General features: G+C 42.4%; 1 protein-coding gene and 48 non-coding genes across 49 annotated transcripts; all 49 read left to right on the top strand.

Annotated features, from left to right (window-relative positions):
- The first annotated feature begins 3,789 nt into the window (after positions 1 to 3,789).
- On the top strand, positions 3,790 to 5,817 carry LOC6735315 (odorant receptor 56a). The gene is made up of 6 exons (XM_002082231.4): positions 3,790 to 4,119; positions 4,247 to 4,677; positions 4,742 to 4,957; positions 5,025 to 5,126; positions 5,352 to 5,504; positions 5,559 to 5,817. The coding sequence occupies exons 1-6, from the start codon at positions 3,819 to 3,821 to the stop codon at positions 5,613 to 5,615; spliced, it is 1,260 nt and encodes a 419-aa protein (XP_002082267.1). The 5' UTR covers positions 3,790 to 3,818; the 3' UTR covers positions 5,616 to 5,817.
- A 3,179-nt stretch (positions 5,818 to 8,996) lies between these two features.
- Positions 8,997 to 9,115, top strand: LOC120284495. Its single transcript, XR_005543773.1, has one exon. It is a non-coding gene; the product is annotated as a 5S ribosomal RNA (ribosomal RNA).
- A 254-nt stretch (positions 9,116 to 9,369) lies between these two features.
- Positions 9,370 to 9,488, top strand: LOC120284494. The gene has a single exon (XR_005543772.1). It is a non-coding gene; the product is annotated as a 5S ribosomal RNA (ribosomal RNA).
- A 261-nt stretch (positions 9,489 to 9,749) lies between these two features.
- Positions 9,750 to 9,868, top strand: LOC120284493. Its single transcript, XR_005543771.1, has one exon. It is a non-coding gene; the product is annotated as a 5S ribosomal RNA (ribosomal RNA).
- Positions 9,869 to 10,129: 261 nt separating this feature from the next.
- Positions 10,130 to 10,248, top strand: LOC120284590. The gene has a single exon (XR_005543868.1). It is a non-coding gene; the product is annotated as a 5S ribosomal RNA (ribosomal RNA).
- A 247-nt stretch (positions 10,249 to 10,495) lies between these two features.
- Positions 10,496 to 10,614, top strand: LOC120284589. The gene has a single exon (XR_005543867.1). It is a non-coding gene; the product is annotated as a 5S ribosomal RNA (ribosomal RNA).
- Positions 10,615 to 10,854: 240 nt separating this feature from the next.
- On the top strand, positions 10,855 to 10,973 carry LOC120284588. Its single transcript, XR_005543866.1, has one exon. It is a non-coding gene; the product is annotated as a 5S ribosomal RNA (ribosomal RNA).
- Positions 10,974 to 11,227: 254 nt separating this feature from the next.
- LOC120284587 lies at positions 11,228 to 11,346 on the top strand. Its single transcript, XR_005543865.1, has one exon. It is a non-coding gene; the product is annotated as a 5S ribosomal RNA (ribosomal RNA).
- A 254-nt stretch (positions 11,347 to 11,600) lies between these two features.
- LOC120284586 lies at positions 11,601 to 11,719 on the top strand. Its single transcript, XR_005543864.1, has one exon. It is a non-coding gene; the product is annotated as a 5S ribosomal RNA (ribosomal RNA).
- Positions 11,720 to 11,980: 261 nt separating this feature from the next.
- On the top strand, positions 11,981 to 12,099 carry LOC120284584. Its single transcript, XR_005543862.1, has one exon. It is a non-coding gene; the product is annotated as a 5S ribosomal RNA (ribosomal RNA).
- Positions 12,100 to 12,339: 240 nt separating this feature from the next.
- LOC120284583 lies at positions 12,340 to 12,458 on the top strand. Its single transcript, XR_005543861.1, has one exon. It is a non-coding gene; the product is annotated as a 5S ribosomal RNA (ribosomal RNA).
- A 254-nt stretch (positions 12,459 to 12,712) lies between these two features.
- LOC120284582 lies at positions 12,713 to 12,831 on the top strand. Its single transcript, XR_005543860.1, has one exon. It is a non-coding gene; the product is annotated as a 5S ribosomal RNA (ribosomal RNA).
- A 261-nt stretch (positions 12,832 to 13,092) lies between these two features.
- Positions 13,093 to 13,211, top strand: LOC120284581. The gene has a single exon (XR_005543859.1). It is a non-coding gene; the product is annotated as a 5S ribosomal RNA (ribosomal RNA).
- Positions 13,212 to 13,451: 240 nt separating this feature from the next.
- On the top strand, positions 13,452 to 13,570 carry LOC120284580. The gene has a single exon (XR_005543858.1). It is a non-coding gene; the product is annotated as a 5S ribosomal RNA (ribosomal RNA).
- A 247-nt stretch (positions 13,571 to 13,817) lies between these two features.
- LOC120284579 lies at positions 13,818 to 13,936 on the top strand. The gene has a single exon (XR_005543857.1). It is a non-coding gene; the product is annotated as a 5S ribosomal RNA (ribosomal RNA).
- Positions 13,937 to 14,183: 247 nt separating this feature from the next.
- On the top strand, positions 14,184 to 14,302 carry LOC120284578. The gene has a single exon (XR_005543856.1). It is a non-coding gene; the product is annotated as a 5S ribosomal RNA (ribosomal RNA).
- A 254-nt stretch (positions 14,303 to 14,556) lies between these two features.
- Positions 14,557 to 14,675, top strand: LOC120284577. Its single transcript, XR_005543855.1, has one exon. It is a non-coding gene; the product is annotated as a 5S ribosomal RNA (ribosomal RNA).
- Positions 14,676 to 14,929: 254 nt separating this feature from the next.
- LOC120284576 lies at positions 14,930 to 15,048 on the top strand. Its single transcript, XR_005543854.1, has one exon. It is a non-coding gene; the product is annotated as a 5S ribosomal RNA (ribosomal RNA).
- A 254-nt stretch (positions 15,049 to 15,302) lies between these two features.
- LOC120284575 lies at positions 15,303 to 15,421 on the top strand. The gene has a single exon (XR_005543853.1). It is a non-coding gene; the product is annotated as a 5S ribosomal RNA (ribosomal RNA).
- Positions 15,422 to 15,675: 254 nt separating this feature from the next.
- On the top strand, positions 15,676 to 15,794 carry LOC120284503. Its single transcript, XR_005543781.1, has one exon. It is a non-coding gene; the product is annotated as a 5S ribosomal RNA (ribosomal RNA).
- A 389-nt stretch (positions 15,795 to 16,183) lies between these two features.
- Positions 16,184 to 16,302, top strand: LOC120284573. The gene has a single exon (XR_005543851.1). It is a non-coding gene; the product is annotated as a 5S ribosomal RNA (ribosomal RNA).
- Positions 16,303 to 16,556: 254 nt separating this feature from the next.
- LOC120284572 lies at positions 16,557 to 16,675 on the top strand. Its single transcript, XR_005543850.1, has one exon. It is a non-coding gene; the product is annotated as a 5S ribosomal RNA (ribosomal RNA).
- Positions 16,676 to 16,929: 254 nt separating this feature from the next.
- LOC120284502 lies at positions 16,930 to 17,048 on the top strand. The gene has a single exon (XR_005543780.1). It is a non-coding gene; the product is annotated as a 5S ribosomal RNA (ribosomal RNA).
- A 240-nt stretch (positions 17,049 to 17,288) lies between these two features.
- On the top strand, positions 17,289 to 17,407 carry LOC120284571. Its single transcript, XR_005543849.1, has one exon. It is a non-coding gene; the product is annotated as a 5S ribosomal RNA (ribosomal RNA).
- A 254-nt stretch (positions 17,408 to 17,661) lies between these two features.
- Positions 17,662 to 17,780, top strand: LOC120284501. The gene has a single exon (XR_005543779.1). It is a non-coding gene; the product is annotated as a 5S ribosomal RNA (ribosomal RNA).
- A 240-nt stretch (positions 17,781 to 18,020) lies between these two features.
- LOC120284570 lies at positions 18,021 to 18,139 on the top strand. The gene has a single exon (XR_005543848.1). It is a non-coding gene; the product is annotated as a 5S ribosomal RNA (ribosomal RNA).
- Positions 18,140 to 18,393: 254 nt separating this feature from the next.
- Positions 18,394 to 18,512, top strand: LOC120284500. Its single transcript, XR_005543778.1, has one exon. It is a non-coding gene; the product is annotated as a 5S ribosomal RNA (ribosomal RNA).
- Positions 18,513 to 18,773: 261 nt separating this feature from the next.
- On the top strand, positions 18,774 to 18,892 carry LOC120284569. Its single transcript, XR_005543847.1, has one exon. It is a non-coding gene; the product is annotated as a 5S ribosomal RNA (ribosomal RNA).
- Positions 18,893 to 19,139: 247 nt separating this feature from the next.
- On the top strand, positions 19,140 to 19,258 carry LOC120284511. Its single transcript, XR_005543789.1, has one exon. It is a non-coding gene; the product is annotated as a 5S ribosomal RNA (ribosomal RNA).
- A 254-nt stretch (positions 19,259 to 19,512) lies between these two features.
- Positions 19,513 to 19,631, top strand: LOC120284568. The gene has a single exon (XR_005543846.1). It is a non-coding gene; the product is annotated as a 5S ribosomal RNA (ribosomal RNA).
- Positions 19,632 to 19,884: 253 nt separating this feature from the next.
- LOC120284510 lies at positions 19,885 to 20,002 on the top strand. The gene has a single exon (XR_005543788.1). It is a non-coding gene; the product is annotated as a 5S ribosomal RNA (ribosomal RNA).
- Positions 20,003 to 20,256: 254 nt separating this feature from the next.
- LOC120284508 lies at positions 20,257 to 20,374 on the top strand. The gene has a single exon (XR_005543786.1). It is a non-coding gene; the product is annotated as a 5S ribosomal RNA (ribosomal RNA).
- Positions 20,375 to 20,632: 258 nt separating this feature from the next.
- Positions 20,633 to 20,751, top strand: LOC120284567. Its single transcript, XR_005543845.1, has one exon. It is a non-coding gene; the product is annotated as a 5S ribosomal RNA (ribosomal RNA).
- Positions 20,752 to 21,005: 254 nt separating this feature from the next.
- On the top strand, positions 21,006 to 21,123 carry LOC120284507. Its single transcript, XR_005543785.1, has one exon. It is a non-coding gene; the product is annotated as a 5S ribosomal RNA (ribosomal RNA).
- Positions 21,124 to 21,377: 254 nt separating this feature from the next.
- LOC120284566 lies at positions 21,378 to 21,496 on the top strand. Its single transcript, XR_005543844.1, has one exon. It is a non-coding gene; the product is annotated as a 5S ribosomal RNA (ribosomal RNA).
- Positions 21,497 to 21,749: 253 nt separating this feature from the next.
- On the top strand, positions 21,750 to 21,868 carry LOC120284565. Its single transcript, XR_005543843.1, has one exon. It is a non-coding gene; the product is annotated as a 5S ribosomal RNA (ribosomal RNA).
- A 253-nt stretch (positions 21,869 to 22,121) lies between these two features.
- Positions 22,122 to 22,239, top strand: LOC120284506. The gene has a single exon (XR_005543784.1). It is a non-coding gene; the product is annotated as a 5S ribosomal RNA (ribosomal RNA).
- Positions 22,240 to 22,500: 261 nt separating this feature from the next.
- LOC120284564 lies at positions 22,501 to 22,619 on the top strand. Its single transcript, XR_005543842.1, has one exon. It is a non-coding gene; the product is annotated as a 5S ribosomal RNA (ribosomal RNA).
- A 254-nt stretch (positions 22,620 to 22,873) lies between these two features.
- LOC120284562 lies at positions 22,874 to 22,992 on the top strand. The gene has a single exon (XR_005543840.1). It is a non-coding gene; the product is annotated as a 5S ribosomal RNA (ribosomal RNA).
- A 254-nt stretch (positions 22,993 to 23,246) lies between these two features.
- LOC120284561 lies at positions 23,247 to 23,365 on the top strand. Its single transcript, XR_005543839.1, has one exon. It is a non-coding gene; the product is annotated as a 5S ribosomal RNA (ribosomal RNA).
- A 254-nt stretch (positions 23,366 to 23,619) lies between these two features.
- LOC120284560 lies at positions 23,620 to 23,738 on the top strand. The gene has a single exon (XR_005543838.1). It is a non-coding gene; the product is annotated as a 5S ribosomal RNA (ribosomal RNA).
- A 253-nt stretch (positions 23,739 to 23,991) lies between these two features.
- On the top strand, positions 23,992 to 24,110 carry LOC120284559. Its single transcript, XR_005543837.1, has one exon. It is a non-coding gene; the product is annotated as a 5S ribosomal RNA (ribosomal RNA).
- A 245-nt stretch (positions 24,111 to 24,355) lies between these two features.
- On the top strand, positions 24,356 to 24,474 carry LOC120284558. Its single transcript, XR_005543836.1, has one exon. It is a non-coding gene; the product is annotated as a 5S ribosomal RNA (ribosomal RNA).
- A 246-nt stretch (positions 24,475 to 24,720) lies between these two features.
- LOC120284557 lies at positions 24,721 to 24,839 on the top strand. The gene has a single exon (XR_005543835.1). It is a non-coding gene; the product is annotated as a 5S ribosomal RNA (ribosomal RNA).
- Positions 24,840 to 25,086: 247 nt separating this feature from the next.
- On the top strand, positions 25,087 to 25,204 carry LOC120284505. Its single transcript, XR_005543783.1, has one exon. It is a non-coding gene; the product is annotated as a 5S ribosomal RNA (ribosomal RNA).
- Positions 25,205 to 25,465: 261 nt separating this feature from the next.
- LOC120284556 lies at positions 25,466 to 25,584 on the top strand. Its single transcript, XR_005543834.1, has one exon. It is a non-coding gene; the product is annotated as a 5S ribosomal RNA (ribosomal RNA).
- A 246-nt stretch (positions 25,585 to 25,830) lies between these two features.
- On the top strand, positions 25,831 to 25,949 carry LOC120284555. Its single transcript, XR_005543833.1, has one exon. It is a non-coding gene; the product is annotated as a 5S ribosomal RNA (ribosomal RNA).
- Positions 25,950 to 26,196: 247 nt separating this feature from the next.
- LOC120284554 lies at positions 26,197 to 26,315 on the top strand. Its single transcript, XR_005543832.1, has one exon. It is a non-coding gene; the product is annotated as a 5S ribosomal RNA (ribosomal RNA).
- Positions 26,316 to 26,562: 247 nt separating this feature from the next.
- On the top strand, positions 26,563 to 26,681 carry LOC120284499. Its single transcript, XR_005543777.1, has one exon. It is a non-coding gene; the product is annotated as a 5S ribosomal RNA (ribosomal RNA).
- Positions 26,682 to 26,937: the final 256 nt, after the last annotated feature.

Here is a 26,937-nt window from a genome sequence, read left to right as displayed (position 1 = left end):
GACCAGTTTACCCCAACGATTAATCCACCCTTAGCCAGTATGCACAGAGTCACCAGGACCCACCTTTCAAATGAAAAATAAAAAAACCCCAAGCAGTATAGGCTACCAAGAAGAAACAAGCCATCCTCACGCTCATTTCTGGCCACAATTTATGCCTCGGAAGGCTCCTTGAAGCGGGACACGCAACCCAGCCCTCGCATTCCGAGCCCTTGGGCACGGTGAAATAAAACCAAAAGGATAAAAACTGAAGCAGCAAACTGCATTCATCTGCTCACAATACTCGCTACCTACACAAGTACAAACAAGCGTTGGCGTGCCTCTCGGGATTCCAAATGGTGGGGTAATGGAACGGGGTCGGGATACTTGGCGTATACTTTGTGCCACGACTACTTTTTACTTTTCTTTAACATTATTTTGCACTTTTCAATTAAAAAAGTGCGCACCCCACGCAGCCAGGGAGCCAGAGCACCAGTATACCCGTCAGACACAAGCCAACAAACTACGGCAAAGGGCAAAAGTAACCCCAAAAGCGGTCGAAACACACCGTTCTCCAAAGGGGGCGGAGAGGTGGCGATGAGGAGGTGGGGCGTGCCAGCTGCCATAATTATAATTTCTTAATGCAAATAAAAACTCGCTGTGCTGATTTCTCGCTTTTGTAGAGAGCCACAATTTAAACATTATGGACTTTTACTTGGACGCTTCGTGTTGGCTCTTTCACTTCTGGAAATGCCCTATATATTCGATAGTGCGGCTTGGATACATTCACCTTTCTCAGCATTTTATTTAATATTCCCAGAACCGATATTTATTTTAAAGTTCATCTGTAAAAATATTTTTATAAAATTTATTTTAACGCGAAGAAATATCTAGGGTTTCCAAATAGCTAACGAAAGTGTTTGAGAGTATATATCAATACATTTTATTTGATTCCTTACTTCTGAACACCTTTTAAAGTATTTTCAATTTCTGATTCCTTCGTATATACAGTATTATTTAATGTTTCTCGGGTATGTACATACATTTTTAAAGGTATTTCGCCAGAGATCTCATCAAAAATTTCCAATAACAATGGTAGCTCCAACAAAGGGTGTACCGCTTTCAACTTATCGCTCAAATATACTGCAATCTCACGGTTGTTTTTCTTTTCCCTGCGCATTACCAAAGAAAAAGTGAAAAGGAAGGGTTAAATGGGAATTTCTGCTGTTCCTGTTTCAGAATCCTGTCCCCTTCTTGTGCTCCTCGTTCTGTCCGTGCTCCTGGTTTTCCCGCCCTGGTCGCCCACCGATGTTGACCATTGTGGCCATTGCAGTGCCAACAAACGTGCATAGTTAATGAGCGAAATAAAAACCTGTGGCCCCTTTGCCGCAAACACACACATCGCACACACACACAACGCACACACCCATTCGCACACATTTAAGGACATGGCTTTTCAGCGCCGTGCGCAATGAGCTTACGTGGCGTATAATTAATATTAAATGTTATACTTATAAATTAAATAAAATGGCGCAACTGAAGCTGCCTGCCCGGCTGCTCCTTCTTTCAACCACACGATTGATGACCTGGCCGTCAAGCAGTCAGACCAAATATATACCCCACATATGTATGTGTGTATGTTGTGGGAATATACTTATGTACTTGGGGATTTCTGTGTTTGTGGGTCCCATTACTATATCCTCGCGTTATAAATGTGTGTTTGCCAAGTTTGACTTGCTACTTGCGCCACTTCCGCTGTGCGGAAAAATGCTTTTGATTTGATTTTCACCAAATGTCAACTTGACGTCACGTCGTTCGTCTGTGAAGGGAAAGCGGAAAAGCGGGAAAGCGGACGTCGTCGTTGTCGCCGCCTTTGTTGTGCCGATTCAACTGCATGATTTATTGTTTTGATGAAATTGCGTGTAAACAATTTAGTGGCTGGTTGGCGCCAAAAGCCCAAGTAAAGTCCTCCCACTCTTAAAGTCTATGGACTTTTAAAAGACTTTATTTAAGGTTAAATGTGGCTATAATTCATGGCCAACAAAGTTGCATAGTTTCAGAATTCTTTGCAAAAGATTTCATCGAAGTTTACTTAGTTGATGGATTACAGTGCCAAAACGAGATGTTATTTTAGAGATGCTTTAGATGCTATGTTGGGAAAATAATAATTTTACGATACTCTAGTTCAGTCAGTGGCAAGCTTAAATGACAATTGCTGAACTTTTATCCTTGCAAATGAACCGCAATCGTTGTATATATGAAACTTCCATTCCGATATTGCAGCCACAGAACACGCAAAGATGTCAAAAGGAATGGAGTCAGACCACACGAGCTCTCCTCGATGGGAAAAGCCCTTAGTTATGGGGCAGTTAAAGCTGCAAGTTAACCACAAAACTGAACGCAGCATCGTGTGCAATTCCGACTACCAATAAATATGCCATAACAATAAGCAAGGCGGGCTAATATCCGATTACTCTGCCCCGGCAAATGTGGCGTGAAAAGCGCCAAGCCAAACCGAGTCAAGTCGGGCCAATGCAGATAGATACTCCACCGAATCCTTTCGATTTCCCATTCCATTTGGCAGCAGAGCATGAAACAAACGCATAAGTAAATACCAGAAACGAGTGACTTTCAATATCCTCACAGGCTTATTGCTTACAGCAAATTTCACGCCAGCAGACAGACAAATACGACCGAGCTGCGAATGCATTTACACATTTGCAAACACAAACATCAGAGAGACAGTTGCAAACATGCAACATACAAATATGCGTGCATTGAGTTTTCCCCCACAATAACACACATCCCATTTTTACCGAAGCTCAGAGCAGTGGAGCATTTCCATGCTGGATTCGGGCTCGAATTCCGAGATGGACTGGGATCGGTTCGCACCCAGCCATGTCTGAGTGCGTTTCCTCCAAACGCATTTACGTTTATTGCATTTGTAAATTATTCACACAAGGATATTAAATGCAAATTGTGAAATAGACGACACACTCGTGCCGCACATGCTTCGCTCCACAGATACAATATCCGTTGATGCCCCATGTATATATTGGCGAATTACTCAGCTCCTGCATATGATTGTCACATGCAAAAACGATTCGAGATTCTCGTTTTCCGACTCTGAGTCTGAGTTGCCGCCTCGGGCTCTCGGATTCTCGGATTTCTCGGTCCTCGCATTCCATCTTCCTTGAATGCCATTTGCCGGAAGGACCTTTGGTCCCATGTGAGGTTACTTGGTTCGATGGTCGATAGTTGGCTACGCAATCTGACCACTTGATTGACTCTGGCCCCGCATTTGGTTCGTGCACCTGCAATTCGACCCAAAGAGGAGAAGAGATCAAAAATTAATTTTATTAAAGCCTGAAGCACTGCACTCACATCTTATTTATTCGTTTTCATTACCTGATTACACTCTGGCCCCGGCCGCTGGAAAAGGGACACTCTCGAAAAGTGGCCAGAACAAGTTGGGAAAAAGTTTAATTTCACTAGCAAATTTCACCCACTCGCATGCAACGCTGCCTAAACACGTTTGACATTGCTGCCCCCGAATGTGGACAAAGTTTTGGGCGTCGCACAGTGTAACATGCAAATCGAATTTAAACTTGCCAACAAATAATTGAAGGCCATCTGGCTGGAGGGCTTACACCTAGCACATTACCAAATCGTCTATGCAGAACTGCAGCACCTGTCGGTAAAGCAGTAAACAGAGACAATTATTGGACAATTATTGGCACTTAACGGGGCCCCTTGCTAATCAAACCACTTAGCACCTCAAAAAAAGTGGCTGTGAAATCCTATAAAAGACCCTTGAATATGGACACTGCTAAACAGTTAACATGTTTAAAGTTAAGGATCTGCTGCTTTCGCCGACAACTTTCGAGGATCCAATTTTTGGAACCCACCTGCGATGCTTCCAATGGTACGGATATGTGGCCTCCAAGGATCAGATTAGGCCTTTGTTAAGTCTTATACGTTGCACCATTTTGACGGCATCGATTTGGCTTAGCTGTGCTTTAATGCTGGCAAGAGTGTTTCGTGGTTACGAAAACCTTAATGATGGGGCCACAAGTTACGCCACCGCAGTCCAGTATTTCGCGGTATCTATTGCCACCTTTAATGCCTACGTGCAAAGAGGCAGTAAGTTTAAATTATAAATTTAATATATTAATTGATAAAAGCAAAAAGGAAATCACATGTTCTGCTTGCAAAGAGTGGCAATATTAGGCCTAGGATATTTTATTTATTTTATTTTATTTTATTTCAGAAGTAATATCCCTTTTGCGAGTTGCCCACTCGGATATCCAGAACTTGATGCTCGAAGCAGATAATCGAGAGATGGAACTTTTGGTTGCCACTCAGGCTTATACACGAACCATTACCCTGTTGATCTGGGTGCCATCGGTTATTGCTGGCCTAATGGCCTATTCAGACTGCATCTACAGGACTCTATTTCTGCCAAAATCGGTTTTCAATGTGCCAGCGGTGCGACGTGGTGAGGAGCACCCCATTCTGCTATTTCAGCTATTTCCCTTCGGAGAACTTTGCGATAACTTCGTTGTTGGATACTTGGGACCTTGGTATGCTCTGGGCCTGGGAATCACGACTATCCCATTGTGGCACACATTTATCACTTGCCTCATGAAGTACGTAAATCTCAAGCTGCAGATACTCAACAAGCGAGTGGAGGAGATGGATGTAATAATCATTGCTAACTTTGTATACTCAATATTTAAATTTATAAATATTCTCGTTTGAGCAGATTACCCGACTTAATTTCAAATTGGTAATTGGTCGCCTAACTGCCAGTGAGTTAACCTTCTGGCAAATGCAACTCTTCAAGGAATTTGTAAAGGAACAGCTGAGGATTCGAAAATTTGTCCAGGAACTACAGTATCTGATTTGCGTTCCCGTGATGGCAGATTTTATTATCTTCTCGGTTCTCATGTGCTTTCTCTTTTTTGCCTTGACAGTTGGCGTAAGTTTCAATATTTACATATTTATAGTTTTTAAACTACTATTTTATGTGGTTAATATTTAATAAGGTTCCAAGCAAAATGGATTACTTCTTCATGTTCATTTACCTTTTTGTGATGGCTGGTATATTGTGGATTTATCATTGGCATGCCACGTTGATTGTTGAGTGTGTGAGTATAAAGACTAGAATATCATGATATATTTTTGACAAATTTTCAAAAGATCCGTCTAAAGAAGTTAATTTATTCTCGCATTTTTTCAATTGAAATTCATTCATATTGGTTTCATATGTCGAATGATTTCGTAAAAAAAAAGGTCCATAGCAATCAGACAATATCTCCGCATGATTTTTGTTTACTTCCTTTTAGTAGCCTTCGAAAATGTCCTTTTTTCAGCACGATGAACTGAGCCTTGCTTACTTTTCTTGCGGATGGTACAACTTCGAGATGCCTTTGCAGAGAATGCTGGTTTTTATGATGATGCATGCCCAAAGGCCGATGAAGATGCGCGCCCTGCTGGTCGATTTGAATCTGAGGACCTTCATAGACGTAAGGCTGCTGGCTCGATATTGGATTCATCGAATTCAAGCCTTTCCTTTGCAGATTGGCCGTGGAGCCTACAGCTACTTCAATTTGCTGCGTAGCTCTCACTTGTATTAGAGGAAAAGCCTTTTCTTCAGGGCTAATCAAATGCCGTTGCGCCTGTCAACTCGTTTGGCTAACATGACAGTAAACAAGCCATGCCATTCATTTTGCCCGGCGCACACACTCACAAAAACCGAGGAAACGGTAGAAAGCACATATGTAGAAGCTGAAATGCTAAAACCATTTTACAGTGCAAATAAACGTGGCTCAAACTGAAGAGACGCCTGTTACTCAAAAAGGCAATGCAAGTAACGGGCGACATCATTTATCACTTGAGAAACGTCGCATGTCACTGGCGTTGTATGTGTTTTGTTATATTGTCTTTCTCAATGGATATAAAACGATTTTTGCACTTCTTACCAACCTACCCGCCCTTGGCATTATTTCCCTGCCGTGCCTCTAATTGTCTTGGGGGTTTAGACAAAGGAAATTTATGCGTCTGCCCCAGACAAAACGGTCAGATACATCAACCCACCACCGCCAGCCACCACAACCATCAGCGAAACTAACCAAACAAACCGAATCGTTGTCCCCCTGGGTGTATTTTTTAATATTATTAAGAGTATAGACAAAAAAGTAAGGAAACAAAAATAAAAACCAAACCGGCTCCCACACCCAAATAAACACGCATTTTGTTGCGGTTGTTGTGCTCCCTGGGATTACACAAAGTGGCTAAATGGCTGATAAAGGCACACGCCGAACCTCGGCTACTAATGAGTATTAATGGCGGGGTTACAAACGCGGCAGGTATGCCAGAACGCAGAACTCAGAAGCCCAGAACCATTCCAAAAACCTGGGCATCCACGTATGCTATTCCTCGGAGGGTGACAAAAGCGAGGGTCACAGATAGTTGGGTAACAGCGTGAAAAGGGTTGTTGGCAAACCACTCGATTGAAATCTTTCCGAGGAGAACGTTACCCTTTCGAAAAAATAGAAGAATGCGCTGATATATGTATGTGATAGAACTCCTTTTATATTTCCGCGACATCTGTAGTTCATATTTGTTCAAACAAACAAACCACAATGAAAGGGTTAAGTATCGTTTTGAAGGACTAAACTCTTACTAAATAGGTAAATATTGTTTAAGTTAGGATCGATTTTAGAGCCTAATTGTAGAAGATGAGTTTCGATACCAAATATTTGATTTATTTTGTTTGAAAAGTTCGGATGACAAACAAAACTCAAAAATCTTTTAAAAAATACGCATTTTAAACTATTATTATAAATATGTTAATTACACTTGCAGAATGTCACATATCAAGCTCTTATTTAAACCAAAAAAAATGTTGTACTATAAGTACACAACAAAAAAAAATAATTTGGCAAAAATAGAAGCCACATGGCATTGCGGCATACCAAATTTTAGGCATCTGTTGCCGGTATTTTGAGCAATATTGGCAAATTTTTTATGGTTTTCGCTGCGCACGTTTTTTGTTGATTATTTATGACATTACATACATAATGCAAGCGTAATGGATGCGAGTGTTCATTAAGCACAATGAATGTCGTGCACTCAGAGTGCCAACCCTCGTCCCTCAAGGGGAAAATGCGTTGGGAGCACGAGTATATTGTACGGTGCTGTATGGTAAGTGTGTGAGCCACCCTCTTTGGGTTTTTGCAGTTTTGCGAAAAAATTAAAATTTGCTGCACACATGTAATGAATATTTACAATACACTGCTGCCCTACCGCCACAAAAGAAATGAATTCAAAGGGAAAGCAATTCTCGGAACGGGCCCACAAAGAAAAACTCCCTTCAAGGAAGCAAAACCACCTTATAAGGGTGGTACATACGTAAGGTGAAGCCAAAGAATTGTAAGTTACCATTATGCGTAGTCATATCTGTGCAGCTGAAATTAACTTCTGTGGATATATATTTATATCTATAGTATGATAAAAGAGTTATGATTTCAGAACCACAGTTACGCCCTTGATTTCGTTCGCCCTTTAAACTGTACAGTTTACAAGAAAATATATTTTTCTAGGAAATAGGAAACCCATTCGGAAGAAACATTTTTATTCGCTTAAATAAGTGGGCTTAACGTTTGTTGCGCTACCAAACCTCTCCACTTCGGCCAACTAAGTGTTTTCCCATTAAACATTTACGATGTCACAGTTAAGGCAACACACACGCGTGACTTGGCCAGCTGTTAGGTGAAATAAATATGGTTATTAAAATTAATTAACGCACGCCGATTTGTTAGCCGGAGCCATAAAGCGAAATGAAGTTGTAGTTAAATTTTGAATGCATTAAATTAATCATAAGCAAGTCCTTAGCCCATCTGTTGGCCGGATATGAGCACTCGAGCTTGGCCAAGAGGACTGCAGTTGTCACCAGTGTACGAGCCCCGCCCAGGATATCATGCACATTTAAATGCAACTGATTAATCATGGATAAAGTTGTTTTCGCTCCTGCTACTGCTGATGCCTCAGCTGTTGGTCACGTGACTGCAAACAATTTGACTTCAAACACATTAACAGTTACGGTTGGGCATTGGAGGAGGCCAGAGCCGGATAACTCCCGGGGAGCAAATACGGGTCCTGCACGCAGAGGGTTTGTCACCAGCAACAACTTAACTTGGCTAACTAAAACTTTTCATGCATTGCCGTTGACAGTGCAATAAACATGCCAAAACAAATGCAACAAAGGCAACAACTTATGAAAACAACAGCGTCAACTGGCCCGCCTCCACCACGCCCATCCCACATGACATCCTCGGGGTTTTGGGAGGGTTTTAAACTAATGGGTGGGTGGTTTCGGAATCTACCCCTTTGAAAATAGACACGTAAGTCGTAGAAATATTAAAGAGATGGGGAGTCGTGAATAGTTCGACGCCTTTTTTCATAGAATTTCAAAAGAAGCAAAGCTATTCGACTGATTTATGTAGTTTGCATTGGCAGTGGAATTTTTACAAGGACTTTACGTTAACTTAATTGAAGCTACCGTAGAGCAGAAGCGGAAAATTAAAGTTTAACCCCCATTAATTAAAGTCAAAGAAAATCTTCTTCGAAAATAAAAAATTTAATTTAAAGTCAGAGACTATGTTTCTAGAATCTGTATGCTTAATCTCAATCTTCAAGCTTTTATAGTTTCCGAGATCTCGACGTACGTACCGACATACGGACAGGGCCAGATCGAATCCTGGTCGGAAGCGCTTCCTCCTAGTATATACTATACTATACGAGTAAGGGGTATAAACAAACATGCACAGTAACTTAAAACTATATTAATCATAATGATAACTGTTCACCTAATTTCAAATTTTGTCTTCCACTCATTAATCTTTTATATCTTTATTACGATATCTAAAACCCAATGGTACAAAAACAGTCTATTTCAGTCTATGGGCATAACTGAATATCAGAGTATAAGGACACTGTTTAGCCCAGCGACTTTCGCCAACGACCATACCACGCTGAATACATCGGTTCTCGTCCGATCACCGAAATTAAGCAGCGTCGGGCGCGGTTAGTACTTAGATGGGGGACCGCTTGGGAACACCGCGTGTTGTTGGCCTCGTCCACAACTTTTTGCTGCCTGCTGCCTGCTGCCTGCTGCCTTCTTAGTTTTTATTCTAGCATTATTGGCTATTGGCTACAAATCAGAATGAAAACTTTGTTCACCTAATTTCAAATTTTGTCTTCCACTCATTAATCTTTTATATCTTTATTACGATATCTAAAACCCAATGGTACAAAAACAGTCTATTTCAGTCTATGGGCATAACTGAATATCAGAGTATAAGGACACTGTTTAGCCCAGCGACTTTCGCCAACGACCATACCACGCTGAATACATCGGTTCTCGTCCGATCACCGAAATTAAGCAGCGTCGGGCGCGGTTAGTACTTAGATGGGGGACCGCTTGGGAACACCGCGTGTTGTTGGCCTCGTCCACAACTTTTTGCTGCCTGCTGCCTGCTGCCTGCTGCCTGCTGCCTTCTTAGTTTTTATTCTAGCATTATTGGCTATTGGCTACAAATCAGAATGAAAACTTTGTTCACCTAATTTCAAATTTTGTCTTCCACTCATTAATCTTTTATATCTTTATTACGATATCTAAAACCCAATGGTACAAAAACAGTCTATTTCAGTCTATGGGCATAACTGAATATCAGAGTATAAGGACACTGTTTAGCCCAGCGACTTTCGCCAACGACCATACCACGCTGAATACATCGGTTCTCGTCCGATCACCGAAATTAAGCAGCGTCGGGCGCGGTTAGTACTTAGATGGGGGACCGCTTGGGAACACCGCGTGTTGTTGGCCTCGTCCACAACTTTTTGCTGCCTGCTGCCTGCTGCCTGCTGCCTGCTGCCTTCTTAGTTTTTATTCTAGCATTATTGGCTATTGGCTACAAATCAGAATGAAAACTTTTTTCACCTAATTTCAAATTTTGTCTTCCACTCATTAATCTTTTATATCTTTATTACGATATCTAAAACCCAATGGTACAAAAACAGTCTATTTCAGTCTATGGGCATAACTGAATATCAGAGTATAAGGACACTGTTTAGCCCAGCGACTTTCGCCAACGACCATACCACGCTGAATACATCGGTTCTCGTCCGATCACCGAAATTAAGCAGCGTCGGGCGCGGTTAGTACTTAGATGGGGGACCGCTTGGGAACACCGCGTGTTGTTGGCCTCGTCCACAACTTTTTGCTGCCTGCTGCCTGCTGCCTTCTTAGTTTTTATTCTAGCATTATTGGCTATTGGCTACCAATCAGAATGAAAACTTTGTTCACCTAATTTCAAATTTTGTCTTCCACTCATTAATCTTTTATATCTTTATTACGATATCTAAAACCCAATGGTACAAAAACAGTCTATTTCAGTCTATGGGCATAACTGAATATCAGAGTATAAGGACACTGTTTAGCCCAGCGACTTTCGCCAACGACCATACCACGCTGAATACATCGGTTCTCGTCCGATCACCGAAATTAAGCAGCGTCGGGCGCGGTTAGTACTTAGATGGGGGACCGCTTGGGAACACCGCGTGTTGTTGGCCTCGTCCACAACTTTTTGCTGCCTGCTGCCTTCTTAGTTTTTATTCTAGCATTATTGGCTATTGGCTACAAATCAGAATGAAAACTTTGTTCACCTAATTTCAAATTTTGTCTTCCACTCATTAATCTTTTATATCTTTATTACGATATCTAAAACCCAATGGTACAAAAACAGTCTATTTCAGTCTATGGGCATAACTGAATATCAGAGTATAAGGACACTGTTTAGCCCAGCGACTTTCGCCAACGACCATACCACGCTGAATACATCGGTTCTCGTCCGATCACCGAAATTAAGCAGCGTCGGGCGCGGTTAGTACTTAGATGGGGGACCGCTTGGGAACACCGCGTGTTGTTGGCCTCGTCCACAACTTTTTGCTGCCTGCTGCCTGCTGCCTGCTGCCTTCTTAGTTTTTATTCTAGCATTATTGGCTATTGGCTACAAATCAGAATGAAAACTTTGTTCACCTAATTTCAAATTTTGTCTTCCACTCATTAATCTTTTATATCTTTATTACGATATCTAAAACCCAATGGTACAAAAACAGTCTATTTCAGTCTATGGGCATAACTGAATATCAGAGTATAAGGACACTGTTTAGCCCAGCGACTTTCGCCAACGACCATACCACGCTGAATACATCGGTTCTCGTCCGATCACCGAAATTAAGCAGCGTCGGGCGCGGTTAGTACTTAGATGGGGGACCGCTTGGGAACACCGCGTGTTGTTGGCCTCGTCCACAACTTTTTGCTGCCTGCTGCCTGCTGCCTGCTGCCTTCTTAGTTTTTATTCTAGCATTATTGGCTATTGGCTACAAATCAGAATGAAAACTTTGTTCACCTAATTTCAAATTTTGTCTTCCACTCATTAATCTTTTATATCTTTATTACGATATCTAAAACCCAATGGTACAAAAACAGTCTATTTCAGTCTATGGGCATAACTGAATATCAGAGTATAAGGACACTGTTTAGCCCAGCGACTTTCGCCAACGACCATACCACGCTGAATACATCGGTTCTCGTCCGATCACCGAAATTAAGCAGCGTCGGGCGCGGTTAGTACTTAGATGGGGGACCGCTTGGGAACACCGCGTGTTGTTGGCCTCGTCCACAACTTTTTGCTGCCTGCTGCCTGCTGCCTGCTGCCTGCTGCCTTCTTAGTTTTTATTCTAGCATTATTGGCTATTGGCTACAAATCAGAATGAAAACTTTGTTCACCTAATTTCAAATTTTGTCTTCCACTCATTAATCTTTTATATCTTTATTACGATATCTAAAACCCAATGGTACAAAAACAGTCTATTTCAGTCTATGGGCATAACTGAATATCAGAGTATAAGGACACTGTTTAGCCCAGCGACTTTCGCCAACGACCATACCACGCTGAATACATCGGTTCTCGTCCGATCACCGAAATTAAGCAGCGTCGGGCGCGGTTAGTACTTAGATGGGGGACCGCTTGGGAACACCGCGTGTTGTTGGCCTCGTCCACAACTTTTTGCTGCCTGCTGCCTTCTTAGTTTTTATTCTAGCATTATTGGCTATTGGCTACAAATCAGAATGAAAACTTTGTTCACCTAATTTCAAATTTTGTCTTCCACTCATTAATCTTTTATATCTTTATTACGATATCTAAAACCCAATGGTACAAAAACAGTCTATTTCAGTCTATGGGCATAACTGAATATCAGAGTATAAGGACACTGTTTAGCCCAGCGACTTTCGCCAACGACCATACCACGCTGAATACATCGGTTCTCGTCCGATCACCGAAATTAAGCAGCGTCGGGCGCGGTTAGTACTTAGATGGGGGACCGCTTGGGAACACCGCGTGTTGTTGGCCTCGTCCACAACTTTTTGCTGCCTGCTGCCTGCTGCCTGCTGCCTTCTTAGTTTTTATTCTAGCATTATTGGCTATTGGCTACAAATCAGAATGAAAACTTTGTTCACCTAATTTCAAATTTTGTCTTCCACTCATTAATCTTTTATATCTTTATTACGATATCTAAAACCCAATGGTACAAAAACAGTCTATTTCAGTCTATGGGCATAACTGAATATCAGAGTATAAGGACACTGTTTAGCCCAGCGACTTTCGCCAACGACCATACCACGCTGAATACATCGGTTCTCGTCCGATCACCGAAATTAAGCAGCGTCGGGCGCGGTTAGTACTTAGATGGGGGACCGCTTGGGAACACCGCGTGTTGTTGGCCTCGTCCACAACTTTTTGCTGCCTGCTGCCTGCTGCCTGCTGCCTGCTGCCTTCTTAGTTTTTATTCTAGCATTATTGGCTATTGGCTACAAATCAGAATGAAAACTTTGTTCACCTAATTTCAAATTTTGTCTTCCACTCATTAATCTTTTATATCTTTATTACGATATCTAAAACCCAATGGTACAAAAACAGTCTATTTCAGTCTATGGGCATAACTGAATATCAGAGTATAAGGACACTGTTTAGCCCAGCGACTTTCGCCAACGACCATACCACGCTGAATACATCGGTTCTCGTCCGATCACCGAAATTAAGCAGCGTCGGGCGCGGTTAGTACTTAGATGGGGGACCGCTTGGGAACACCGCGTGTTGTTGGCCTCGTCCACAACTTTTTGCTGCCTGCTGCCTTCTTAGTTTTTATTCTAGCATTATTGGCTATTGGCTACAAATCAGAATGAAAACTTTGTTCACCTAATTTCAAATTTTGTCTTCCACTCATTAATCTTTTATATCTTTATTACGATATCTAAAACCCAATGGTACAAAAACAGTCTATTTCAGTCTATGGGCATAACTGAATATCAGAGTATAAGGACACTGTTTAGCCCAGCGACTTTCGCCAACGACCATACCACGCTGAATACATCGGTTCTCGTCCGATCACCGAAATTAAGCAGCGTCGGGCGCGGTTAGTACTTAGATGGGGGACCGCTTGGGAACACCGCGTGTTGTTGGCCTCGTCCACAACTTTTTGCTGCCTGCTGCCTGCTGCCTTCTTAGTTTTTATTCTAGCATTATTGGCTATTGGCTACAAATCAGAATGAAAACTTTGTTCACCTAATTTCAAATTTTGTCTTCCACTCATTAATCTTTTATATCTTTATTACGATATCTAAAACCCAATGGTACAAAAACAGTCTATTTCAGTCTATGGGCATAACTGAATATCAGAGTATAAGGACACTGTTTAGCCCAGCGACTTTCGCCAACGACCATACCACGCTGAATACATCGGTTCTCGTCCGATCACCGAAATTAAGCAGCGTCGGGCGCGGTTAGTACTTAGATGGGGGACCGCTTGGGAACACCGCGTGTTGTTGGCCTCGTCCACAACTTTTTGCTGCCTGCTGCCTGCTGCCTTCTTAGTTTTTATTCTAGCATTATTGGCTATTGGCTACCAATCAGAATGAAAACTTTGTTCACCTAATTTCAAATTTTGTCTTCCACTCATTAATCTTTTATATCTTTATTACGATATCTAAAACCCAATGGTACAAAAACAGTCTATTTCAGTCTATGGGCATAACTGAATATCAGAGTATAAGGACACTGTTTAGCCCAGCGACTTTCGCCAACGACCATACCACGCTGAATACATCGGTTCTCGTCCGATCACCGAAATTAAGCAGCGTCGGGCGCGGTTAGTACTTAGATGGGGGACCGCTTGGGAACACCGCGTGTTGTTGGCCTCGTCCACAACTTTTTGCTGCCTGCTGCCTGCTGCCTGCTGCCTTCTTAGTTTTTATTCTAGCATTATTGGCTATTGGCTACAAATCAGAATGAAAACTTTGTTCACCTAATTTCAAATTTTGTCTTCCACTCATTAATCTTTTATATCTTTATTACGATATCTAAAACCCAATGGTACAAAAACAGTCTATTTCAGTCTATGGGCATAACTGAATATCAGAGTATAAGGACACTGTTTAGCCCAGCGACTTTCGCCAACGACCATACCACGCTGAATACATCGGTTCTCGTCCGATCACCGAAATTAAGCAGCGTCGGGCGCGGTTAGTACTTAGATGGGGGACCGCTTGGGAACACCGCGTGTTGTTGGCCTCGTCCACAACTTTTTGCTGCCTGCTGCCTGCTGCCTGCTGCCTTCTTAGTTTTTATTCTAGCATTATTGGCTATTGGCTACAAATCAGAATGAAAACTTTGTTCACCTAATTTCAAATTTTGTCTTCCACTCATTAATCTTTTATATCTTTATTACGATATCTAAAACCCAATGGTACAAAAACAGTCTATTTCAGTCTATGGGCATAACTGAATATCAGAGTATAAGGACACTGTTTAGCCCAGCGACTTTCGCCAACGACCATACCACGCTGAATACATCGGTTCTCGTCCGATCACCGAAATTAAGCAGCGTCGGGCGCGGTTAGTACTTAGATGGGGGACCGCTTGGGAACACCGCGTGTTGTTGGCCTCGTCCACAACTTTTTGCTGCCTGCTGCCTGCTGCCTGCTGCCTTCTTAGTTTTTATTCTAGCATTATTGGCTATTGGCTACAAATCAGAATGAAAACTTTGTTCACCTAATTTCAAATTTTGTCTTCCACTCATTAATCTTTTATATCTTTATTACGATATCTAAAACCCAATGGTACAAAAACAGTCTATTTCAGTCTATGGGCATAACTGAATATCAGAGTATAAGGACACTGTTTAGCCCAGCGACTTTCGCCAACGACCATACCACGCTGAATACATCGGTTCTCGTCCGATCACCGAAATTAAGCAGCGTCGGGCGCGGTTAGTACTTAGATGGGGGACCGCTTGGGAACACCGCGTGTTGTTGGCCTCGTCCACAACTTTTTGCTGCCTGCTGCCTGCTGCCTGCTGCCTTCTTAGTTTTTATTCTAGCATTATTGGCTATTGGCTACAAATCAGAATGAAAACTTTGTTCACCTAATTTCAAATTTTGTCTTCCACTCATTAATCTTTTATATCTTTATTACGATATCTAAAACCCAATGGTACAAAAACAGTCTATTTCAGTCTATGGGCATAACTGAATATCAGAGTATAAGGACACTGTTTAGCCCAGCGACTTTCGCCAACGACCATACCACGCTGAATACATCGGTTCTCGTCCGATCACCGAAATTAAGCAGCGTCGGGCGCGGTTAGTACTTAGATGTGGGACCGCTTGGGAACACCGCGTGTTGTTGGCCTCGTCCACAACTTTTTGCTGCCTGCTGCCTTCTTAGTTTTTATTCTAGCATTATTGGCTATTGGCTACAAATCAGAATGAAAACTTTGTTCACCTAATTTCAAATTTTGTCTTCCACTCATTAATGTTGTTGGCCTCGTCCACAACTTTTTGCTGCCTGCTGCCTGCTGCCTGCTGCCTTCTTAGTTTTTATTCTAGCATTATTGGCTATTGGCTACAAATCAGAATGAAAACTTTGTTCACCTAATTTCAAATTTTGTCTTCCACTCATTAATCTTTTATATCTTTATTACGATATCTAAAACCCAATGGTACAAAAACAGTCTATTTCAGTCTATGGGCATAACTGAATATCAGAGTATAAGGACACTGTTTAGCCCAGCGACTTTCGCCAACGACCATACCACGCTGAATACATCGGTTCTCGTCCGATCACCGAAATTAAGCAGCGTCGGGCGCGGTTAGTACTTAGATGGGGGACCGCTTGGGAACACCGCGTGTTGTTGGCCTCGTCCACAACTTTTTGCTGCCTGCTGCCTGCTGCCTGCTGCCTTCTTAGTTTTTATTCTAGCATTATTGGCTATTGGCTACAAATCAGAATGAAAACTTTGTTCACCTAATTTCAAATTTTGTCTTCCACTCATTAATCTTTTATATCTTTATTACGATATCTAAAACCCAATGGTACAAAAACAGTCTATTTCAGTCTATGGGCATAACTGAATATCAGAGTATAAGGACACTGTTTAGCCCAGCGACTTTCGCCAACGACCATACCACGCTGAATACATCGGTTCTCGTCCGATCACCGAAATTAAGCAGCGTCGGGCGCGGTTAGTACTTAGATGGGGGACCGCTTGGGAACACCGCGTGTTGTTGGCCTCGTCCACAACTTTTTGCTGCCTGCTGCCTGCTGCCTGCTGCCTTCTTAGTTTTTATTCTAGCATTATTGGCTATTGGCTACAAATCAGAATGAAAACTTTGTTCACCTAATTTCAAATTTTGTCTTCCACTCATTAATCTTTTATATCTTTATTACGATATCTAAAACCCAATGGTACAAAAACAGTCTATTTCAGTCTATGGGCATAACTGAATATCAGAGTATAAGGACACTGTTTAGCCCAGCGACTTTCGCCAACGACCATACCACGCTGAATACATCGGTTCTCGTCCGATCACCGAAATTAAGCAGCGTCGGGCGCGGTTAGTACTTAGATGTGGGACCGCTTGGGAACACCGCGTGTTGTTGGCCTCGTCCACAACTTTTTGCTGCCTGCTGCCTTCTTAGTTTTTATTCTAGCATTATTGGCTATTGGCTACAAATCAGAATGAAAACTTTGTTCACCTAATTTCAAATTTTGTCTTCCACTCATTAATCTTTTATATCTTTATTACGATATCTAAAACCCAATGGTACAAAAACAGTCTATTTCAGTCTATGGGCATAACTGAATATCAGAGTATAAGGACACTGTTTAGCCCAGCGACTTTCGCCAACGACCATACCACGCTGAATACATCGGTTCTCGTCCGATCACCGAAATTAAGCAGCGTCGGGCGCGGTTAGTACTTAGATGGGGGACCGCTTGGGAACACCGCGTGTTGTTGGCCTCGTCCACAACTTTTTGCTGCCTGCTGCCTGCTGCCTGCTGCCTTCTTAGTTTTTATTCTAGCATTATTGGCTATTGGCTACAAATCAGAATGAAAACTTTGTTCACCTAATTTCAAATTTTGTCTTCCACTCATTAATCTTTTATATCTTTATTACGATATCTAAAACCCAATGGTACAAAAACAGTCTATTTCAGTCTATGGGCATAACTGAATATCAGAGTATAAGGACACTGTTTAGCCCAGCGACTTTCGCCAACGACCATACCACGCTGAATACATCGGTTCTCGTCCGATCACCGAAATTAAGCAGCGTCGGGCGCGGTTAGTACTTAGATGTGGGACCGCTTGGGAACACCGCGTGTTGTTGGCCTCGTCCACAACTTTTTGCTGCCTGCTGCCTTCTTAGTTTTTATTCTAGCATTATTGGCTATTGGCTACAAATCAGAATGAAAACTTTGTTCACCTAATTTCAAATTTTGTCTTCCACTCATTAATCTTTTATATCTTTATTACGATATCTAAAACCCAATGGTACAAAAACAGTCTATTTCAGTCTATGGGCATAACTGAATATCAGAGTATAAGGACACTGTTTAGCCCAGCGACTTTCGCCAACGACCATACCACGCTGAATACATCGGTTCTCGTCCGATCACCGAAATTAAGCAGCGTCGGGCGCGGTTAGTACTTAGATGGGGGACCGCTTGGGAACACCGCGTGTTGTTGGCCTCGTCCACAACTTTTTGCTGCCTGCTGCCTGCTGCCTGCTGCCTTCTTAGTTTTTATTCTAGCATTATTGGCTATTGGCTACAAATCAGAATGAAAACTTTGTTCACCTAATTTCAAATTTTGTCTTCCACTCATTAATCTTTTATATCTTTATTACGATATCTAAAACCCAATGGTACAAAAACAGTCTATTTCAGTCTATGGGCATAACTGAATATCAGAGTATAAGGACACTGTTTAGCCCAGCGACTTTCGCCAACGACCATACCACGCTGAATACATCGGTTCTCGTCCGATCACCGAAATTAAGCAGCGTCGGGCGCGGTTAGTACTTAGATGAGGGACCGCTTGGGAACACCGCGTGTTGTTGGCCTCGTCCACAACTTTTTGCTGCCTGCTGCCTGCTGCCTGCTGCCTGCTGCCTTCTTAGTTTTTATTCTAGCATTATTGGCTATTGGCTACAAATCAGAATGAAAACTTTGTTCACCTAATTTCAAATTTTGTCTTCCACTCATTAATCTTTTATATCTTTATTACGATATCTAAAACCCAATGGTACAAAAACAGTCTATTTCAGTCTATGGGCATAACTGAATATCAGAGTATAAGGACACTGTTTAGCCCAGCGACTTTCGCCAACGACCATACCACGCTGAATACATCGGTTCTCGTCCGATCACCGAAATTAAGCAGCGTCGGGCGCGGTTAGTACTTAGATGGGGGACCGCTTGGGAACACCGCGTGTTGTTGGCCTCGTCCACAACTTTTTGCTGCCTGCTGCCTGCTGCCTTCTTAGTTTTTATTCTAGCATTATTGGCTATTGGCTACAAATCAGAATGAAAACTTTGTTCACCTAATTTCAAATTTTGTCTTCCACTCATTAATCTTTTATATCTTTATTACGATATCTAAAACCCAATGGTACAAAAACAGTCTATTTCAGTCTATGGGCATAACTGAATATCAGAGTATAAGGACACTGTTTAGCCCAGCGACTTTCGCCAACGACCATACCACGCTGAATACATCGGTTCTCGTCCGATCACCGAAATTAAGCAGCGTCGGGCGCGGTTAGTACTTAGATGGGGGACCGCTTGGCAACACCGCGTGTTGTTGGCCTCGTCCACAACTTTTTGCTGCCTGCTGCCTGCTGTTTGCTGCCTTCTTAGTTTTTATTCTAGCATTATTGGCTATTGGCTACAAATCAGAATGAAAACTTTGTTCACCTAATTTCAAATTTTGTCTTCCACTCATTAATCTTTTATATCTTTATTACGATATCTAAAACCCAATGGTACAAAAACAGTCTATTTCAGTCTATGGGCATAACTGAATATCAGAGTATAAGGACACTGTTTAGCCCAGCGACTTTCGCCAACGACCATACCACGCTGAATACATCGGTTCTCGTCCGATCACCGAAATTAAGCAGCGTCGGGCGCGGTTAGTACTTAGATGGGGGACCGCTTGGGAACACCGCGTGTTGTTGGCCTCGTCCACAACTTTTTGCTGCCTGCTGCCTGCTGCCTGCTGCCTTCTTAGTTTTTATTCTAGCATTATTGGCTATTGGCTACAATCAGAATGAAAACTTTGTTCACCTAATTTCAAATTTTGTCTTCCACTCATTAATCTTTTATATCTTTATTACGATATCTAAAACCCAATGGTACAAAAACAGTCTATTTCAGTCTATGGGCATAACTGAATATCAGAGTATAAGGACACTGTTTAGCCCAGCGACTTTCGCCAACGACCATACCACGCTGAATACATCGGTTCTCGTCCGATCACCGAAATTAAGCAGCGTCGGGCGCGGTTAGTACTTAGATGGGGACCGCTTGGGAACACCGCGTGTTGTTGGCCTCGTCCACAACTTTTTGCTGCCTGCTGCCTGCTGTTTGCTGCCTTCTTAGTTTTTATTCTAGCATTATTGGCTATTGGCTACAAATCAGAATGAAAACTTTGTTCACCTAATTTCAAATTTTGTCTTCCACTCATTAATCTTTTATATCTTTATTACGATATCTAAAACCCAATGGTACAAAAACAGTCTATTTCAGTCTATGGGCATAACTGAATATCAGAGTATAAGGACACTGTTTAGCCCAGCGACTTTCGCCAACGACCATACCACGCTGAATACATCGGTTCTCGTCCGATCACCGAAATTAAGCAGCGTCGGGCGCGGTTAGTACTTAGATGGGGACCGCTTGGGAACACCGCGTGTTGTTGGCCTCGTCCACAACTTTTTGCTGCCTGCTGCCTGCCTGCTGCCTGCTGCCTTCTTAGTTTTTATTCTAGCATTATTGGCTATTGGCTACAAATCAGAATGAAAACTTTGTTCACCTAATTTCAAATTTTGTCTTCCACTCATTAATCTTTTATATCTTTATTACGATATCTAAAACCCAATGGTACAAAAACAGTCTATTTCAGTCTATGGGCATAACTGAATATCAGAGTATAAGGACACTGTTTAGCCCAGCGACTTTCGCCAACGACCATACCACGCTGAATACATCGGTTCTCGTCCGATCACCGAAATTAAGCAGCGTCGGGCGCGGTTAGTACTTAGATGGGGGACCGCTTGGGAACACCGCGTGTTGTTGGCCTCGTCCACAACTTTTTGCTGCCTGCTGCCTGCTGCCTGCTGCCTTCTTAGTTTTTATTCTAGCATTATTGGCTATTGGCTACAAATCAGAATGAAAACTTTGTTCACCTAATTTCAAATTTTGTCTTCCACTCATTAATCTTTTATATCTTTATTACGATATCTAAAACCCAATGGTACAAAAACAGTCTATTTCAGTCTATGGGCATAACTGAATATCAGAGTATAAGGACACTGTTTAGCCCAGCGACTTTCGCCAACGACCATACCACGCTGAATACATCGGTTCTCGTCCGATCACCGAAATTAAGCAGCGTCGGGCGCGGTTAGTACTTAGATGGGGACCGCTTGGGAACACCGCGTGTTGTTGGCCTCGTCCACAACTTTTTGCTGCCTGCTGCCTGCTGTTTGCTGCCTTCTTAGTTTTTATTCTAGCATTATTGGCTATTGGCTACAAATCAGAATGAAAACTTTGTTCACCTAATTTCAAATTTTGTCTTCCACTCATTAATCTTTTATATCTTTATTACGATATCTAAAACCCAATGGTACAAAAACAGTCTATTTCAGTCTATGGGCATAACTGAATATCAGAGTATAAGGACACTGTTTAGCCCAGCGACTTTCGCCAACGACCATACCACGCTGAATACATCGGTTCTCGTCCGATCACCGAAATTAAGCAGCGTCGGGCGCGGTTAGTACTTAGATGGGGGACCGCTTGGGAACACCGCGTGTTGTTGGCCTCGTCCACAACTTTTTGCTGCCTGCTGCCTGCTGCCTGCTGCCTTCTTAGTTTTTATTCTAGCATTATTGGCTATTGGCTACAATCAGAATGAAAACTTTGTTCACCTAATTTCAAATTTTGTCTTCCACTCATTAATCTTTTATATCTTTATTACGATATCTAAAACCCAATGGTACAAAAACAGTCTATTTCAGTCTATGGGCATAACTGAATATCAGAGTATAAGGACACTGTTTAGCCCAGCGACTTTCGCCAACGACCATACCACGCTGAATACATCGGTTCTCGTCCGATCACCGAAATTAAGCAGCGTCGGGCGCGGTTAGTACTTAGATGGGGGACCGCTTGGGAACACCGCGTGTTGTTGGCCTCGTCCACAACTTTTTGCTGCCTGCTGCCTGCTGCTGCTGCCTTCTTAGTTTTTATTCTAGCATTATTGGCTATTGGCTACAAATCAGAATGAAAACTTTGTTCACCTAATTTCAAATTTTGTCTTCCACTCATTAATCTTTTATATCTTTATTACGATATCTAAAACCCAATGGTACAAAAACAGTCTATTTCAGTCTATGGGCATAACTGAATATCAGAGTATAAGGACACTGTTTAGCCCAGCGACTTTCGCCAACGACCATACCACGCTGAATACATCGGTTCTCGTCCGATCACCGAAATTAAGCAGCGTCGGGCGCGGTTAGTACTTAGATGGGGACCGCTTGGGAACACCGCGTGTTGTTGGCCTCGTCCACAACTTTTTGCTGCCTGCTGCCTGCTGCCTGCTGCCTGCTGCCTTCTTAGTTTTTATTCTAGCATTATTGGCTATTGGCTACAAATCAGAATGAAAACTTTGTTCACCTAATTTCAAATTTTGTCTTCCACTCATTAATCTTTTATATCTTTATTACGATATCTAAAACCCAATGGTACAAAAACAGTCTATTTCAGTCTATGGGCATAACTGAATATCAGAGTATAAGGACACTGTTTAGCCCAGCGACTTTCGCCAACGACCATACCACGCTGAATACATCGGTTCTCGTCCGATCACCGAAATTAAGCAGCGTCGGGCGCGGTTAGTACTTAGATGGGGGACCGCTTGGGAACACCGCGTGTTGTTGGCCTCGTCCACAACTTTTTGCTGCCTGCTGCCTGCTGCCTGCTGCCTTCTTAGTTTTTATTCTAGCATTATTGGCTATTGGCTACAAATCAGAATGAAAACTTTGTTCACCTAATTTCAAATTTTGTCTTCCACTCATTAATCTTTTATATCTTTATTACGATATCTAAAACCCAATGGTACAAAAACAGTCTATTTCAGTCTATGGGCATAACTGAATATCAGAGTATAAGGACACTGTTTAGCCCAGCGACTTTCGCCAACGACCATACCACGCTGAATACATCGGTTCTCGTCCGATCACCGAAATTAAGCAGCGTCGGGCGCGGTTAGTACTTAGATGGGGGACCGCTTGGGAACACCGCGTGTTGTTGGCCTCGTCCACAACTTTTTGCTGCCTGCTGCCTGCTGCCTGCTGCCTTCTTAGTTTTTATTCTAGCATTATTGGCTATTGGCTACAAATCAGAATGAAAACTTTGTTCACCTAATTTCAAATTTTGTCTTCCACTCATTAATCTTTTATATCTTTATTACGATATCTAAAACCCAATGGTACAAAAACAGTCTATTTCAGTCTATGGGCATAACTGAATATCAGAGTATAAGGACACTGTTTAGCCCAGCGACTTTCGCCAACGACCATACCACGCTGAATACATCGGTTCTCGTCCGATCACCGAAATTAAGCAGCGTCGGGCGCGGTTAGTACTTAGATGGGGGACCGCTTGGGAACACCGCGTGTTGTTGGCCTCGTCCACAACTTTTTGCTGCCTGCTGCCTGCTGCCTGCTGCCTTCTTAGTTTTTATTCTAGCATTATTGGCTATTGGCTACAAATCAGAATGAAAACTTTGTTCACCTAATTTCAAATTTTGTCTTCCACTCATTAATCTTTTATATCTTTATTACGATATCTAAAACCCAATGGTACAAAAACAGTCTATTTCAGTCTATGGGCATAACTGAATATCAGAGTATAAGGACACTGTTTAGCCCAGCGACTTTCGCCAACGACCATACCACGCTGAATACATCGGTTCTCGTCCGATCACCGAAATTAAGCAGCGTCGGGCGCGGTTAGTACTTAGATGGGGGACCGCTTGGGAACACCGCGTGTTGTTGGCCTCGTCCACAACTTTTTGCTGCCTGCTGCCTGCTGCCTGCTGCCTTCTTAGTTTTTATTCTAGCATTATTGGCTATTGGCTACAAATCAGAATGAAAACTTTGTTCACCTAATTTCAAATTTTGTCTTCCACTCATTAATCTTTATATCTTTATTACGATATCTAAAACCCAATGGTACAAAAACAGTCTATTTCAGTCTATGGGCATAACTGAATATCAGAGTATAAGGACACTGTTTAGCCCAGCGACTTTCGCCAACGACCATACCACGCTGAATACATCGGTTCTCGTCCGATCACCGAAATTAAGCAGCGTCGGGCGCGGTTAGTACTTAGATGGGGGACCGCTTGGGAACACCGCGTGTTGTTGGCCTCGTCCACAACTTTTTGCTGCCTGCTGCCTGCTGCCTGCTGCCTTCTTAGTTTTTATTCTAGCATTATTGGCTATTGGCTACAAATCAGAATGAAAACTTTGTTCACCTAATTTCAAATTTTGTCTTCCACTCATTAATCTTTTATATCTTTATTACGATATCTAAAACCCAATGGTACAAAAAACAGTCTATGGGCATAACTGAATATCAGAGTATAAGGACACTGTTTAGCCCAGCGACTTTCGCCAACGACCATACCACGCTGAATACATCGGTTCTCGTCCGATCACCGAAATTAAGCAGCGTCGGGCGCGGTTAGTACTTAGATGGGGGACCGCTTGGGAACACCGCGTGTTGTTGGCCTCGTCCACAACTTTTTGCTGCCTGCTGCCTGCTGCCTTCTTAGTTTTTATTCTAGCATTATTGGCTATTGGCTACAATCAGAATGAAAACTTTGTTCACCTAATTTCAAATTTTGTCTTCCACTCATTAATCTTTTATATCTTTATTACGATATCTAAAACCCAATGGTACAAAAACAGTCTATTTCAGTCTATGGGCATAACTGAATATCAGAGTATAAGGACACTGTTTAGCCCAGCGACTTTCGCCAACGACCATACCACGCTGAATACATCGGTTCTCGTCCGATCACCGAAATTAAGCAGCGTCGGGCGCGGTTAGTACTTAGATGGGGGACCGCTTGGGAACACCGCGTGTTGTTGGCCTCGTCCACAACTTTTTGCTGCCTGCTGCCTGCTGCCTTCTTAGTTTTTATTCTAGCATTATTGGCTATTGGCTACAAATCAGAATGAAAACTTTGTTCACCTAATTTCAAATTTTGTCTTCCACTCATTAATCTTTTATATCTTTATTACGATATCTAAAACCCAATGGTACAAAAACAGTCTATTTCAGTCTATGGGCATAACTGAATATCAGAGTATAAGGACACTGTTTAGCCCAGCGACTTTCGCCAACGACCATACCACGCTGAATACATCGGTTCTCGTCCGATCACCGAAATTAAGCAGCGTCGGGCGCGGTTAGTACTTAGATGGGGACCGCTTGGGAACACCGCGTGTTGTTGGCCTCGTCCACAACTTTTTGCTGCCTGCTGCCTGCTGCCTGCTGCCTGCTGCCTTCTTAGTTTTTATTCTAGCATTATTGGCTATTGGCTACAAATCAGAATGAAAACTTTGTTCACCTAATTTCAAATTTTGTCTTCCACTCATTAATCTTTTATATCTTTATTACGATATCTAAAACCCAATGGTACAAAAACAGTCTATTTCAGTCTATGGGCATAACTGAATATCAGAGTATAAGGACACTGTTTAGCCCAGCGACTTTCGCCAACGACCATACCACGCTGAATACATCGGTTCTCGTCCGATCACCGAAATTAAGCAGCGTCGGGCGCGGTTAGTACTTAGATGGGGGACCGCTTGGGAACACCGCGTGTTGTTGGCCTCGTCCACAACTTTTTGCTGCCTGCTGCCTGCTGCCTTCTTAGTTTTTATTCTAGCATTATTGGCTATTGGCTACAATCAGAATGAAAACTTTGTTCACCTAATTTCAAATTTTGTCTTCCACTCATTAATCTTTTATATCTTTATTACGATATCTAAAACCCAATGGTACAAAAACAGTCTATTTCAGTCTATGGGCATAACTGAATATCAGAGTATAAGGACACTGTTTAGCCCAGCGACTTTCGCCAACGACCATACCACGCTGAATACATCGGTTCTCGTCCGATCACCGAAATTAAGCAGCGTCGGGCGCGGTTAGTACTTAGATGGGGGACCGCTTGGGAACACCGCGTGTTGTTGGCCTCGTCCACAACTTTTTGCTGCCTGCTGCCTGCTGCCTTCTTAGTTTTTATTCTAGCATTATTGGCTATTGGCTACAAATCAGAATGAAAACTTTGTTCACCTAATTTCAAATTTTGTCTTCCACTCATTAATCTTTTATATCTTTATTACGATATCTAAAACCCAATGGTACAAAAACAGTCTATTTCAGTCTATGGGCATAACTGAATATCAGAGTATAAGGACACTGTTTAGCCCAGCGACTTTCGCCAACGACCATACCACGCTGAATACATCGGTTCTCGTCCGATCACCGAAATTAAGCAGCGTCGGGCGCGGTTAGTACTTAGATGGGGGACCGCTTGGGAACACCGCGTGTTGTTGGCCTCGTCCACAACTTTTTGCTGCCTGCTGCCTGCTGCCTTCTTAGTTTTTATTCTAGCATTATTGGCTATTGGCTACAAATCAGAATGAAAACTTTGTTCACCTAATTTCAAATTTTGTCTTCCACTCATTAATCTTTTATATCTTTATTACGATATCTAAAACCCAATGGTACAAAAACAGTCTATTTCAGTCTATGGGCATAACTGAATATCAGAGTATAAGGACACTGTTTAGCCCAGCGACTTTCGCCAACGACCATACCACGCTGAATACATCGGTTCTCGTCCGATCACCGAAATTAAGCAGCGTCGGGCGCGGTTAGTACTTAGATGAGGGACCGCTTGGGAACACCGCGTGTTGTTGGCCTCGTCCACAACTTTTTGCTGCCTGCTGCCTGCTGCCTGCTGCCTGCTGCCTTCTTAGTTTTTATTCTAGCATTATTGGCTATTGGCTACAAATCAGAATGAAAACTTTGTTCACCTAATTTCAAATTTTGTCTTCCACTCATTAATCTTTTATATCTTTATTACGATATCTAAAACCCAATGGTACAAAAACAGTCTATTTCAGTCTATGGGCATAACTGAATATCAGAGTATAAGGACACTGTTTAGCCCAGCGA

This window comes from Drosophila simulans, chromosome 2R, assembly GCF_016746395.2.
Source record: "Drosophila simulans strain w501 chromosome 2R, Prin_Dsim_3.1, whole genome shotgun sequence".
NCBI lineage: Eukaryota > Metazoa > Arthropoda > Insecta > Diptera > Drosophilidae > Drosophila > Drosophila simulans.
Note: the sequence above shows the minus strand (reverse complement) of the source record. Positions and strands in the feature narration are given on the sequence as shown.